The sequence below is a fragment of the Phaethon aethereus genome (genome assembly GCF_964289735.1).
Source record: "Phaethon aethereus genome assembly, chromosome: 11".
Classification (NCBI taxonomy): domain Eukaryota; kingdom Metazoa; phylum Chordata; class Aves; order Phaethontiformes; family Phaethontidae; genus Phaethon; species Phaethon aethereus.
In genome coordinates this window covers 10,640,579-10,656,923 of record NC_138587.1, presented here as the reverse complement: position 1 = coordinate 10,656,923, position 16,345 = coordinate 10,640,579, and the positions used below count along the sequence as shown (strand labels likewise).

The 16,345-nt window shown below is 37.4% G+C and overlaps 1 protein-coding gene across 1 annotated transcript in view; it reads right to left on the bottom strand.

Moving 5' to 3' along the window:
- The window catches only part of CFAP20DC (CFAP20 domain containing), a gene marked incomplete at both ends in the record, with an annotated part of 79,939 nt that extends 63,851 nt beyond the window's left edge, over positions 1–16,088 (bottom strand). The window contains 4 exons of the mRNA XM_082004445.1: positions 10,555–10,627; positions 13,113–13,206; positions 13,696–13,785; positions 16,068–16,088. Of these exons, the coding sequence (XP_081860571.1) occupies positions 10,555–10,627; positions 13,113–13,206; positions 13,696–13,785; positions 16,068–16,088 (278 nt within the window). The remainder of the gene's footprint in view (positions 1–10,554; positions 10,628–13,112; positions 13,207–13,695; positions 13,786–16,067) is intronic.
- Positions 16,089–16,345: the final 257 nt, after the last annotated feature.

The following is a 16,345-nucleotide window of genomic DNA, read 5'->3' as shown; positions in this document are numbered from 1 at the left end:
CTGGTCTGAGCAGAAAGCAATATGTTATTTCTGAAACAAGTCCGAGAAATGTATTTTTGTTCATCATTTTGGTTTTCTGGTCTTTAAATAAATGGTAATGCAGGCTCAAAGTGATCACCCGAAAGGAGACTGATGCATGGAAAGAGAAGAGGCTCTTCCTCCATTCTTCCCTCCTTGAAGAAATGATCTCCGCTTCCTCTAACACTCTTAATGACCTATTCAGCAGTCTTCCTCTGCTTTCATGCTTGTTCTGCCTTCCCACATTGACCCCTCCTGCCTTGGCTCCTGATCTGCAGAGACAAATTTCTGCTGAATACTACGTGGAAGGCTTTATCATATCACCAGAAGCATGTAGACTGGAAAATACTGGTTTAAGGCATTAGGGCAATCAGACCTCATCCAGATTTAGGGTGTTTTAAAAAGAAGTCACGAGGTTCAAGACACACCATGGGCAAATATTAACCGTAAATTTATTTTGAAAATGTTCTTGATTCAGCTATAAAAAAAAGAACCTGAATTCACAACCACTGTAAGCCACCTGGCCTAGAACTGGACTCAAACCATCTCCTTTCTAGTTTGAAACTAAGTATATTACTTGAATTATCATAACCTGTAATTCCTTCTTCTCAAACCTCAATTTACTTGTCACTAAATATTCAGAAGAATGTAATAGTTTCATCTAAAAGTAGAATTCTAGTTTATCTCTACATCAAAGAAGCTAGTAAACGTTTTCTAACACCATCCTTCATTTTCCTGTAGGATGTTAACAAATTTATTCCCATCAAGGTCTATGCCATTAGACTCTCACTGCACTCTTCCTTTAAGAAAGGGATTGATAGTGTTCCAATTAAGTTAAATGATTTTATCTCCCTTTTTGCTCTGATTCCTTTTTGAAAGTAGTAACAGGATGAAAGCATCTCAGGGTCAGAACAGCAAGAGAAATGGTTTTGTGTACCAACTTAAAATAAAACAGAATATCTAAATGTTAGTGGCAAGATTTAGGAAAGGATCAACTGTACTGAGCTCATGGTGAAAGCCTGCCAAATGGGACCTGAAAAGAATACAAGGAATCATCTACCCTGATTTCAAGCAACTATATGGGAATTTCTTCTCCTTAAAAGGATCATACCCAGTTAAGGTAAAAAATAAAGGTATGGAAGACAGTTCCCATCTTTCCAATTTAAAGTTTTTGCAGAATCTCTGTATATTTGTATAATGGAACATTTACTGTTATGTGTATTCAGCTGCCTGTTTAAATGACTTGCTTGACTCACCATCTGTAACAGTGCCATGCCCTACTCAGGAACACAGGACAGCTTGTAGGTATCCAGTCAGATCACGTTATTTTCTTCACTTTCTGGACTTCCTATCATGTGCATGCAAGTATTTCTACAAGAGCAAACTGAAACTTAAGTTGCTGCACGTCCTATCAAGAATAAATCTCAAAACAGATGAAACTTTATAAAGCATTATCCCTGAATTTTCTTTTTGAATAAACTGAAGTTTTAATGTTGTCTCTAAAATGGTAATTGCACACACAAGAAAATACTTATATGGAGACAGCTGCTGCATAAGGCTGGAAGCCCCGAAGTCCTTGTGCACCTCACTAACCTTGTTCTTATATACGATCACTATTGCTGTATGTCAGATTGCAGCCATGCCAGCAGCATTCTTTATAGACAAACAATCCTTACTCCTTATCTTTTTGAATTAGAAAAGAGAAGAGGTGGCTCCACCATTACTTCACTTTTCCTTAAAGGGTTGAAGATTGATACCTCTAGACTAAAATCACTATGCAAATACAACTGTCTACAATTAAAGTGAGCAAATAAAAAAAAAAGATTTATTTAGACATGAACACTCACATTAAGGCAAACAGTAACTAACCTGGCTTCTAATCAACCAAAAGGATACTCTGAAGGGTTAACTCAAGTAGATTTTCATACCATGTTGGCAGTCTCCTTAGACCCTCAATGTAATTACAACTACAGGATATTCTAATTAACCTACTTTATTTTTTACTGTGTTTACTTTCAAATATATGAGTTAATCTCCTTCATAAGTTAGACCGCTTCTGTATTTCACTCCTGCTTCACAAAAAAAAAAATCAAGGAGCAAGCCTCATGCTACTAACCATCAGAATTTCAAATAATGTTTCCAGCTAAATCTGTTCAATAACATTTACCTTCAGTATCTAAAATCTTCAGATAGTGTCAGATGTACACGACAGAATTAGCATGCATGTCCTGCTTCTAATTTTAAATGGTTGGTCTAAGTTTTGCAAGACTAACCAAGATTCATATTTTTATTGTTCTGTGTCTGAAAACAGGCTTGGTCTTTAGATTAACATGAAAATTTACCATATCTCTGTCAAAGCTAAAATGTTGACTAATTATGTTAGCATGCGATTCACATAAATTCAAGCCATTATGGTGTCTATGAATAAATTAGCTCTGCATGTAAAATCTAGTATGTTCTGGTTATTAAAAATGTGAAAGTAATAAACTTGTATTTATAGAAACAACTGTTAGAAAAAATGAAATATGGTACAACAATCTATATTCTACTGCACTGTTTACAAGCCTTGCAATAAAATTTCTTATCAACCAGTACAACTACTTTAGGAATGTGGACATTTTAAGCCCTTTCCCCCTGCAGATTCCTCTATATATATCTCGCTAAACTTTGACAGAAAACTTCTTAAACTCTGAAACATACCTGATAAGGTTTAAAAACCCAGACAGTTCCCATTTATTGAGTAAATCAAGAGCATCTTTTTGTGGGATAAACCCACTAAGTTTCTATGTATGATCAAAACCATCACCCCTCAGAGTAGAAATAAGCTACAACTATCGTTTCAGGCCATGCTAATTCTGAGGTGTCATTCCAAAGAGTTAGGAAAACGCCAAATTTTTCAAAAGCTAATACCTACCAACTCTGATTATTCCCAAGCTTTCTGAAATTCTTCTCCCTAGCAAAAAATACATATGAACAAAGAGCAAGTATCTGCCTTAATTCTGATGAATTTCAACAAGTAAAAAACCCAAAACAAAATTAGATTTAAAATACAAAGTCATAACTTTAAGCTACAGACTCTAAGTCCTGTACACAGGGAGGAATAATCCTACGTGCCAGCAGAGTCTGAAGGCTGACTGGCTGGAAAGCAGCTTTGTACAAAATGACCTGAGGGTCCTGATGGACAAGTTGACCATGAGCCAGCAAAGCACTTTTGCAGCAAAGACAACTCAAGAGCATCCTGGGCTGCATTAGGAAGAGCATTCCCAGCAGGTCCAGGGAGGTGACCCTGGCTCTCTACTCAGCCCTGGTAAGACCACAGCAAGAGTGCTGCATCCAGTGCTCAGCTCTGTGATAAGAAAGAGACATGGACATACTGGTGTGAGTCCAGCACAGGATAATGAAGATGATTAAGAGACTAGAGCATCTGACCTAGGAGGAGAGGTTGAGGGAGCTAGGATCAGTTATCCTTGCGAAGGTTCAAGGGAGATCTCACTAATGTGTATAAATACCTGATAGGAGGGAATAAAGATGACTGAGCCAGATCCTCCTCAGCAGTATCTAAAGAACTGATAAGAGGCAATGTGCACAAATTGAAATACAGGAGCTTTTGTTTAAATATACGAAACCAAAATTTTATTGTAAGGGTGATTGAACACTGGAACAGGTTGCCCAGAGAGACTGTACAGTATTCATCTTTGCAGAGATTCAAAACTCAAATGGACAGAGTCCTGCACAAGCGGCTCCAGCTGAGTCTGGTGGGTTGGACTAGACCATCTCTGGAGGTCCTTCCCAACCTCGGCTATGATCTGATTCTGTGAATGGCTGCAGTGGTTCCTTGTATTTTTCCTGTCAGCACATGGTTGTGAGAAAAACAGAAAGGAAAAAAGTCTTCATGAAACCACAAATAGTGGGAGAAAAAAACTGTAGGAATTATTCCACTGACCAATGAAATCACACCTCATATGAAGCCAAATAACTAACTTGATTAAAACAAAAATACCCAGCATTTATTCCAATAGTCCTGAAGAGGAATCTTCAGCTGAGTTTATCTTTCTTGCCAAAGCAGGATAAGTTTTATACATCTACTTACCAGCTACATAGCTTTTATTCTTTGGTATCACTGGCAAATTTCACTTCTACCTTCCTCCAAGTTGCTACCCAGAATGAAGTAGTACTATAAATGGGAATTGATCTCTACTCCAGGTATTTTTATTAGCATCCTGACAAGATCTTTCCTTCCATCACAACATAGTTCTGTATCCAAACTATTTCTACCAAAGCTCAGATTTGTAACACACAGAGTAATATTAAATTTGTGTTTTAAAGTTTTTTCTTGGATCTTAAAATACAGCAATATCTTCATTTCTACCCAACAGTAAGACAGAAAAATAAAGACTTGATGATAGATTCGCAAAGAAAGCAAACAGATAACCTCTTTATGACAGAAAAGATCTAAGAGTGTTGGATGGTGTTTGCAATCACTCCTAATTCTGTTTCTTCTCAAATAAGAGGATCAGAAATAGATGACAAAATCCTGCAAAGTGACAATAGAACAGAGAAAATGAATATCTATGAAGCTATTTGTGCAGATATGATCATCTAATTGATCTCCTGATTCATAATTGGATATACTAAATTAAATATGTTCTCTGTCCACGTTTCAAATGAAATGGCTATCAAGTACAAGGAAAGATGTACAAATACTGAAATAATACAACTCAAGCAAACTATCTGCCACAAGACCTGATAAATAACATACTGAAAAAAGCAGAGTATTTATAGTTCACACTATAGGACATAGCTTTTAATAGATCATTTCATACTTTAAAATTAAAACCTTACTACTACATATGTTTTTCAAGGGCAGGTAACAGCCTTTCACCCTCACTTTCCTGCAATAGTGATTTTTAACTGAAATGTAAATAAAGCAGTCCATCTGACAAAATAACTGACTACAGTGTACCTTGTAAGATTAGTCTGTCTACCAGAAAAATAATGCATTATTAATATAAATACTTGTAAAATGTTGTGTGCTCCCCTCAGAATATAACAAGCACTGATGCCTTCTGGAGCTGCTGAAGGCTAGTGGCAAGCAAAGCTAATCTATGAACAGTGGGATACTAACTGAGCAAACCTGTTGGTAAGCACTTAGCCAGCTGAGCCTTAGAAAAGGTTGAAAAAATCATGAAGAGAGACATAGTTACCATTAAAGTGAATGAGCAACCATGCTGTGATCCTCAGCACGCTCATGCTAGCAACATGGTCCATAAGGTAGTGAGCAATTCTAGGAAGCGGTAACAAAGCAGAGTCCCAGGGCACATTAATATCGGGCACCAAGTTCTGGACTACATAAGCAGGACTGACTAAGAAGTAGCTATCACTGACTATTTTTGCTGTGCAGATTTTCATTTCAGAGGTGAGGGGATCTTACACAGTATCTCAAACCTCCCCAACTTTACAGAGTAAGCCACATGTGATTTATATCTGTTTATAGAATCAGAGAATGGAATAGTTTACAATCCAAATATTTAAAGAAATAGTTTGAAGCACCAGGAAGTTGGCTGTCATTGAGGTAGATGGCATGGCTTAAGAACTGCAGCAACGACACTAAATACCATAGCTGGTTCTGCCACTAACCTTGTTGGATCACTTTACACATTAGTTTGAACACATTTTGTTACCATCTCCTGTCCCGATGCTCAAATGCAAGACTGGGAAACTTTTTTCATCAAAACCACTATTTTCCTAAACTGGCCTCTATTCAGTGATAGGATAATATATGAAAGATTAAATCTGTACTATCAGTACATACCAGCCTGCATATCAATGAAAGTGTACTTTATCAACCACCAGATTTTAAAATTTACTATAATTCCTATTTTTATCACTTCATATATTTAAAGGTGTCATACAACAATGAATGAGTTAATTCTTTATAATATACCTCCAAAATAAATTGATAAATATTAGTCCCATAATTTGTATGCGAGAACTGGGGGAAAAATGCTGAGCAACCTACAGGGACTCATACAAGACCATATAATATTTCAGTACATAACCAGAAATAGAGCTTCTGATCCTTGTTCATACCTCAGACTACTTTTTTTGGATGCATTTGAAGGTTTATTTTCAAACAGCAAGAGCTCTAATCATTTGCTGTAAAAATTATAAAATGATGTACTAATTTCATGTGATACAACATAAAAAATAAACAGAAATAAAGTATGACAATGGCATTACAATATTTTAATAAGAACGAATGTTCACATGCTTGACAAAATGCCAAGCAGAAGTACTAGCACCTGCACATGTCTATATACTGGGAATCAAACTAAGAGTGCCAACACCAGCCAGATGCTGCTTTCTTTTTACACAGAAATGTTTTCAAACTTTTGCTTTTTCAAAAAGGTAACAAAATCTGTAATACTGAAGATTTAACAGCTGGCTACTACATTTGCAAGAGACAGCTATATTCAGCATTACTAACAACTTTGCTATTGTTTGCTTCAAAAAGGCTGCATAAATTACATGCTCTCTACCTTAGTTGTGATTTTATTATGCTTCACCAAGTTTTACATACACAATCTATTTTAAACATTTTTTAGGCAGATCATTACATTGATGGTTAATGTGGTGATACTCAACTAACCATGCCACCTAATAAAGTATCTAAAATTCTACTTAAATTTCTTCTGAGGAAAAGGCAAACCAGCTAATTTAAACAGTTGTTTGCACATTCAGTATTTATGACAGCAATCCCACATGACTGGTTGATAGCAGCAAGTTAGAAGGTTTAGCTCAGCTGATGCCAGCAGTGATGGATAGCCTTGAAAAAATTCTTGTTTGCTGATCAGATCAATCACCGAACAGAACGCAAAAGAGAGGATTAGGCTCAAACTAAATTCGTATTTCTATCTCTATGCAGAATGGGAGAGGAGGAAATGTACCATAAAGCATCATGTGCAGCTATTACAAAACTTGCCAAAGTGTTTTTTTTACATAAAGTAAATTTGATGGCTTGGAATGCTATCAATTTTCATTTGAAGCTACTCTAAGATTCAGTAGTAAGTAGTCAGATTATGTAAGAAACCATCTTCAAACATTAAACTCCAGGAAGCACCAGCACAATCAATATTCTGTCCACAAACAAGCAAGAAATTCCTTTCAAAACATCTGAAATTAAAAGAACTGAATGGCCGTTCCATGAAGCAAAAAGGACTTGTCTTCATTATTTACTGGATTGTCATGAGCCTGCTAGGATAAAATACACTTCCTATTTTGCAAGTCTTGAAGCAGTTTATAGGTACATCAATAAGTTACAGTTGATTTTTAATACAAAGCTCAGTACTAAATTTTTCAAGTTTTATTAGCTTCTGCTACAATTGCACTGTGGGCAACAAATGAGACTAATTTTTAGGCATATACACCTTTAAGTAGCTCCAGTTTGAATGCATTGATGAACTTATGTAATTATCAGAGTAAGCATGATTTGATTATAACATTAGTGAAGCAGTTACACTGAATTAAACACTTGTTTGTAAAAAGTATGCAGAAATGTATTGAGATTACTTCATCCACATAGACACTGAAATCACTGCACATACGAAAAGGAGAGATAATCAGGCTCTCTGATAATACTAATTTACAATCAGGAAAGTTGAGTGAAAAATAACAGCTATAACTACTTAAATATAGTAAACATAGTAATATAGTATATGATTACATAAGCTATATGTAGAAAATACAATATACATGTATTTGAATTTATAAACGTACACAAGTAGTAAATAGTACAAGTATTACAGAAGTAAATATATTGTTACAAGAAGGACATAGTAATGGTGGGAATGGGAAGCAGCAAGAAACGATGAAGAAAATGTGAAGTCTAGATATGAGCTGGAAAGAAAAGGCAAAGAAAGGTGGGAGAGGTGGCAGAAAATTAGAGCACTGTTGTTAAAAAATCATGAAAAAAATGAGTAGAAAAGTGGAGATAAGATTCTTGATAAATAGGTATAGGTCGGTGGCAAATACCAAAAGAATCAAACTCAATACAACACTACAGACAATCTGAATTTCTGCATCTGTCACTACATCTCTGCCTTCTGCCTACAGAATACCTATGAAAAGCAAATTTATGTACTTTGTTTCTGTTTACTGCATGACATACCCTGTTTGTTTTGCCCCTTTTGCTACACACTTTTAGAAATGATGCAGCAATTAAAATCATAGGAGCACAAAGTCTAACTAGAACTGCACTCGGGAAATTCAAAGAACAGAAAAGTCAGTATGATTTGACACACCAAGAAGCTATTTGTTACAAGGAAATAAAAAGGTAGCTTTAAAGTTGTGTACGCTTATGTTAGAGATACCTTAAGACCCAAGCAAAAAAATTATTCAAAATGAGGTAAGAAAAACACAACAGAAAGTGTATAACGGCTGTGATACTAAGAGAAATTAAAGAAAGGGAAGTTTCTTGAATACCTGCAGTTTTCTGGTCTATTCAACAATTAGGAGCTTTCGTGCCAACACTTTCTCACTTTAAGTTAGTAAAATGTTAGTATTTTCTGCAGCAAGATCTTGACTCAGAGTCAAAGCTGTCTTGAAAACAAGTATTTTGAGCCCAGTGTTCTCGCTCAAATTTCTATGCCCCATGGAGAAGCAAAAATATTCTCTGGTGAATATCTGTGCTAAGTAAGTTAATTTATCCTTCAAAATTTTCTCAATGTTCAGATTTTAAAATCATGTTAGAAATTAAGCATGCCCAGAGGAATGTATAACATTACCAACATGATGTAGGTTATTGTAGTGGATTGACCCTGGCTGGACACCAGATGCCCAAAGCCTCTCTATCACCCCCCTTCTCAGCTGGACAGGGGAGGAAATACAACAAAAGGCTCATGGGTCAAGATAAGGACAGAGAGAGATCAGTCACCAAGTACCATCATGGGCAAAACAGACTCAGCTTGGGGAAATTAACTTTATTGCCAATAAAATCAGAGTAGTGTAATGAAAAATAAAAACTAAATCTTAAAATGCCTTCCCCTCACCCCATCTTCCTCCCAGGCTGAATTTCACTCCCAAATTCTCTACCTCCTTCCCTCCCAGTGGCACAGGGAATGGGGGTTGTGGTGAGTTCATCACACTGTTTCTGCTGCTCCTTCCTCCTCAGAGGGAGAACTCATACTCTTCCCCTGCTCCAGCCTGGGTCCCTTCCATGGGGTGCAGTCCTTCAGGAACAGACTGCTGGAGCATGGGTCCCCCATGGGGTCACAAGTCCTGCCACCAAACCTGCTCCAGCCTGCGCTCCTCTCTCCACAGGTCCTGCCAGGAGCCTGCTCCAGCATGGGCTTCCCACAGGGTCACAGCCTCCTTGGGACAGGCATCTGCTCTGGCATGGAGTCCTCCCTGGGCTGCAAGAGGAGATCTGCTCCAGTGTGGAGCTCCTTGGGCTGCAGGGGGAGAGCCTGCCTCACCATGGTTTCACCAGGGGCTGTGGGGGAATCTCTGCTCTGGCACCTGGAGCACCCCCTCCCCTCCTTCACTGACCTTGGTGTCAGTTTCTCTCACATCTTCTCACTCCTCTTTGGCTGCAATTGCTCCACTGCATATCAACTTTTTCCCCTCTGTGAATATGCTATCCCAGAGGTGCTACCACTGTCGCTGATGGGCTTGGCCTTGGCCAGCAGTGTGTCCATCTTTGAGACAGCTGGCATTGGCTCTATCAGACACAGTGGAAGCTTCTAGCAGCTTCTCACAGAAGCCACCCCTGCAACTTCCCCCCACCCCCCAAAACCTTGCCACGCAAACCCAATAGTTATAAATGCCCACTAACTCACAAACCATCAAGACTAAAATGCCTGCATAGATTGTAAATAAATCCACTGAAGGATTTTAACAATATGACTCAATTCACACTAGCATATTCTTCGTTAAAATAACAAATATTCTGAGATTACTCTACTTATGTGAAGGCACAGAACAGAATTACCCAGCAACGTAAAATAGCACACCATCCTAATTGAGTGAAATAAGTTTATTCACATTATAGTGAACACTGTTGCTCTACTATGGTACAGCAGAAATTATTTTCTCAGCATCTCATTTTGTCCTCTTTGACTTAAACCTACAGGAGCCGTTTCCCCTTACTCCTGACACAAGAGACTTCAGACAATCAAGCAAAGCTGACACCTATGGGTACAGATGAATGCAAAGTTTGGGGTTTTTTTGGCCTGAAGCAAATGGCCCCAGAATAGTTATTCATAAATCTCTTATGAAAATACTGGCTTATGAGGGTTTCCTGAAAATTCATATGTTTAATAAATTCATGTCTCATTTCTTCAGATTTTCACCATCTTCATTTGTGATTTGTTTGTCTTCAAAGGAATAAGTATTTAAAACATCCAAAAAATAACTTAATTGCTTCTTATTGACTTGATAAGTCACTGCGCTTTAATGTGAAATCTGCCACCACAATTAATGGCTGCAATCAGGCATTCACTTTACATTAAGTATTCAAGGAAATTTTATGCATCTTACAGTAACTCAGTGGAGAAGTCTTGTCCCAATGGCACAAAAATCTGAAGTGTCAGAAATTGCTGGATCAGTCCCACTAGAAACAGGAAAAAAATTAAACATGTGCTGTGTGCATGCAAATGCACATTTCACCATCAAGCATTCCAATTTTGTACCATACAGCTGTGCTCCTGCAACACTATTTCCCAATGTTCACACAACATACGAACACAAGAAAAACCTCAAGAAAACCAATTCAAGCTGCAATAAAAGTCTTGTTTTAAGTCCCATCTGTGGCTTTACTGGGATTCTTATGAAAATAAAAGGAACCTTTTTTTACTTGCAATTCTGCATTGTGTTCCAAGAGCATGTAGACAACAAATATCCCACAGGATTTAGGAAAGTATTACTTTATTTTATATCAAGATTATCTTATAGTCACATGAAGCTTGCTCTCATGGTTGTGACAATGTACAACTGAAACAACTTCAGAAAAACCCTTGGGTAAAAATGGAATCCAGGTCATGACAACAATGCTCAGCAGAAGCTTCTAATTTTTAGAACAGCAAAGGAACTTAACTGAGGGAACAAACACAAGAAATCTTTCAGGATTCAGGTAGCTACCTATCAAGGGAAAACATATAGTACAAAGCTGTCTGAACTGAACCATATATTGTTTTCTTAGTTATTCTATCATTAAGGGTACAGGCTTCATTGACCTAAGAAGACTCAACAGCAACATTAGCTCGTCTTCTAAAAAAATGCCAATTCAGATCTTCCTTCTTCTGTGGGTCAAATGACACTAAAATTTCACATTATACTTTTTTATATATATATATATAATGTCTTTTATTTTGGAAGAGTATTCAAAGATTACAGTACAACTGGGAGATTGTATACTTGACATAAGTGAAATACTTGAGGTACATACACCTCAAGAGAGGAAGAGAGACAGACAGAATGGTAACAGATGGAAATTTGACTGTAGTGTTGCAGCACTAAAGTAAATTTGAAACCAAACTATTCTTCGCAGTGATAATCCACAACACTAATTCACAATCCTTATTTTAGGCTGTAATAGTTTATTGTAACATTGGCAATAAACAAGTTAAAGTTGGATTTCCTAAAGATACATTAGACAAATATTTATTATACTGAAGATAACAGCAAATTTCTTTCACAAAAATCAGATTAATCTTTAAGGCCTTAGTGCATGACCAGACCATATAGTTTCTTATTTTTTTTGTGTATGTTTGGAAAAACTAATTTGTAATTATATACCCTGCATGAGAAGTAGACTAGAAGATTCCTAAAATCACGATCTCAATTTTTCTTCAAAAGCAAGTAGTTAATTCTAAAGCAGCTCAATTCATTACTGCAAGCCTTATAAGGTACAATACCCTGCAGTGGGGTTTAAGGCATAAATAATGTTTGCTGTATGCCCCAGTAAACACTGACTGCTTTGATTCTGGTTTATTCTGGTGCAAATAATAGGCAGCCTGGGGAAATATTCCATACTATCCATCTGTGCCAATTTTGGCTGGGATAGAGTTAATTTTCTTCATAGTAGCTAGTATAGGGCTCTGTTTTGGATTTGTGCTGAAAACAGTGTAGGTAACAGGGATGTTTTTGTTACTGCTGAGCAGTGCTTACACAGAGTCAAGGCCTTTTCTGCTTCTCACTCCATCAGCAAGGAGGCTGGGCATGATCAGGAAGCTGCAAAGGGGGACAGCCAGGACGGCTGACCCCAGCTGACCAAAGGGATATTCCATACTATACAATGTCATGCTCAGCATATAAAGCTGGGGGAAGAAAAAAGCAGGGAGACAGATGTTCAGGGTGATGGCATTTAGCCTTCCCAAGTAACAGCTATGCACAATGGAGCCCTGCTTTCCTGGAGATGGCCGAACACTGGGCTGCCAATGGGATGTGGTGAACAGATTCTTGTTTTGCTGTGCTTGTGTGCACAGCTTTTGCTTTACCTATGAAACTGTCATCTCAACCCATGAGTTTTCTCATTTTTACTTTTCTGATTCTCTCCCCCATCCCATGGTGGGAAACTGAGCAAGCAGCTGCATGGGACTTAACTGCCAGCTAAGACTGGTTATATAAACCAAAGACTGATTATATAAACACATCTGAAAATTGGGTATAACTTCTTTGTACTACTAGAGCTTTCATACATAAAAGTAAAAATACTTTTAAGAGTAAAATGAGAAAGGGGACAGGAACTTATTTCACATTCTGTAATGCCAATAGAATTACTGATTTTAAATGCTGTATGGAGTCAGCAGTTACTTGCCAGACATCGGTCTGTAGCAGGATCAAGCACAGAAGTGAACCTAGCAGCACTACGACAACATGTATCAACAAGAATATTCCCTATAGTACTTACTTTAATATGTCATTTCTATATCTTTTACTTATTTGTAACTGACCTGCTAAGAAGTTAGTGAAAAACCACTTTGCTAATGTTGAATTATGCCCAAAGTAAGGGAGAACAATGCAAGTTTTACATTCCAATGTAAGACTGATTTAATAATCAGAACAACATCACAGACACTTAATTCTTTGATACTTACAAGTTTGTCTAGTTTCCTTTGGTAGCTGCATTTTGTTGATTTGACTGTTTCCTTCAAGTACAAAAACAAAGCCTTTTACTTCTTTATCATACTCCTACAAAAAGGAACAATAAACAAACATAAGCATCCTGACAGAATTCTTCTCCTCACAACCAACCATGCTACTAACATGCAAAGCTAATTTTTTTTTAAAAATCAAATGACAGATGGCACTGCAAGCATGACAGTAGTTCAAATATGATGGTAATAATATAATCCATAGAAATATGTCCTTTACTTGCATGTTTTATGAACAAATAATGCTGACAAACAGGACTCATGATCCAATGGGCCCAACTCAATCCATTAGTTATCAGACTAGCAAAATTACTTTCTAAATATTTAAACTATAAAATTACTCTGCAAGCACTCTAGTCTGCAAGCAGGCATAAAGAACTAATATAAGCAGTCATTTAGTCATAATGACAGAACTACAAGTGACAACTCCACTGTCAGGTCAAAGCCCTCATTACCTTCTAATTTTAAGCTTCATTCACATTTTCCTGTTTAATACTCTAGGTTTTAAGTTTTTTTAAAAACTTACTTTCCATATAGCTGAGGGATTGCCAAATATCTTCCACTGTGCTCCTGGGTTCTTGCCTTGAGCACTGAATATTTCAACAAAAGGGCCACCCTATGATAAAATGGTTTAAGGATACATCATCCAACCCAATGTTCAGCACTGAATCAACAATGGTCAAGATCAGTACATAAGAACAATCCCTCCCCACATCAGGCTGTTATCACAGTAAGTATTACTGATCAGTCAGACAGCAGAATATTAATAACAGCTTTCAGACTACTATAATATAACAATCCATATAGTCAACACTTGGCTTTAGCAGAGGATAAGAACATAACATTGAAGGCATACCATGCAATATTTTAAATTATTTTATTTATAATGTCATTCTCTAAAAAGAAAATTTATTGTAAAAATTCTAAAAACATGCAGGAGATTAGTAATTTATGTTTGGATATGGTTTATTTCTACAACTCACCAAGTGAAGTGAGTTTTAAAACATACTGCTAAAAAATAAAACCCATTGCAGATTGAATGTTTTGTCTGATTTCCTACGGAAATTAAGTTTACACAATCTGTCTACATATGTGAGTATGTTTGGCTTAGTCTACATATGTGACTATGTCAAAGACGTTTTCAAGTAACTTGTCTACTAGCTACCAAATTCCATCCTGATTTGATCAAACAGTCTGGGAAACAAAAATTTGTCTTTTCTGGGCTGACTTAGATTGCCTCGTAGTAGATCCGATCCTACCAGTATCACTGTAAAAGGGTGTACTCATGCTGCAGCCTTCATGAGGCAGAGAATTAATACTAGAAAAAAAATTATGAATGCCCCTGCCAGGTTAAAACTCCTTACACAGGATATGCCCTATTAGACATCAAAGAATCTAATCCCTCTTGGGGAGGTAGGCTTTCTCACCTCTTCTTAGGGAATTATTTGCTTCAATATTTTTCCCATTTGATGTCACAAGAAATGTGACATCTGATGTAACTCAACTTACAGTTTGATATGCATTTTTTCAGCAGCATGGTTGACCTAATCAATCATTACAACACTGCCACTCCCTTTTCATTCCTAGTTGCCTGCACTTGCCAATTCTCGTTATGCTCAGCTGCTCAAACCATTGTACACAAGTCTGAACAAGCCAGAGGGGCAAGCAGTCTTAGCAGCAAAATAAATGCCTTCAAATTATGCTGTCAGAGAACATCAACACTGCACCATATATGAATTAGGTATTTTCCTCTGTCCACCCACACCTGGCAGCTTCCAGTCACCTGGCTAACCCCAGTGGCTAGACTTCATTAAGTTCTAAGGGGATTCAAATTGGCATTCCATAAACTGCACTCAAAATATCCATATAATGGATAAAAATTAAAAATATGGCATACTATCAATTTGAAAGTTATTTGACATATTTAAGGACTACAGGTGCAAGCTCTCTGAAAGTTAGAAAAGATTCTTCCCTGCCAAGTTGTATGTGCTTGTAGCAAATCTTAACAAACAAGTAGCCTTTTCTCCCATATTTACAAACACATTTTATTAATACTGCAGCCCCTGAGTAGGCCCTGATTTAAACTTAAAATAACAGCATGGAAAACTACTGGACATGACAAGAAAATGCTGAACAAACACCAGTGTGAGAAGATGACAGAAGTTACTTAGTATCATGGAAGACGGCTGGATCTCATGGGTGGCCAAGGGGGAGCTAAGCAAGAAACTGTCAAACTCCACAGTCAGTTGAAGGGGAGGATGGGGCATCTTTTGGGGAGCACAATCCTGCAAAGCCAACAGCACCTAGGCAACTGTATCAGAAATACCATATACAGCTGTGATAGCCTAGGCACCAGCATCAGAAACATTAATTTCAGGTACAGATGTAGCACATCTGGGACCAGTGCGGGAAAAAGTAATTTGGGGTGGGTTGCTCTTTTGGGAGAGGACTGGTGCAGATAAAGGGAGGCAAAGTGCGGTGAAAATGAAGGCCAGGAAACAGTAAGAGGGATAATAAGGGTTGCGAATGATGCAGTTAGTGTTGTCACAACCCTGAGCTGGACCAACAGAATAAACCAACTCCCCTTTTCCAATTACCTTTAGAACTGGGCCTGCTTCCATGACTGGGTAGGAGCAGATGGTGTGCCTTCCCTGGCCCACAAGGGTAAAGACAGACAAAAAGCCATCGGTAACACCATGTTGGTGTCTATTCTAGACCTGACAGCATCAGCAGCTAAACACTATTTCATAACATCTCTATAAAAATACTGAATAATGAAACATTCCAAAACATTTCTGTGTCTGGACTTTTTGCCACACCCACCCCCCTGAATAGGCCATTTTGAGTTCTCTGAGGCAAAATTAAAGAAGGTAAAAAATAAAACTATTTCTGGTTTACCTGATACTGATTTTTAAACATTTTCCAGCTTTCACAGGCAAAAAATAATTTCAGCTTCTTAGTAAAGACACTTACACACTACGCTGAAAGAAAACCAAAAAACTTTATATAGGATTTGACATGAAAAAATCCTATCATGAAACCCCAACCATATTTTAATAGTTGTGAGTACTGTTATGAAATACTTTTCATGAGTACAGAATGTGTATCAGCTGCAGAGTGCTACCACAAAGGAATTAAAATAAAAAAATTAATATTGATGCTGTCTCAGAAAATGT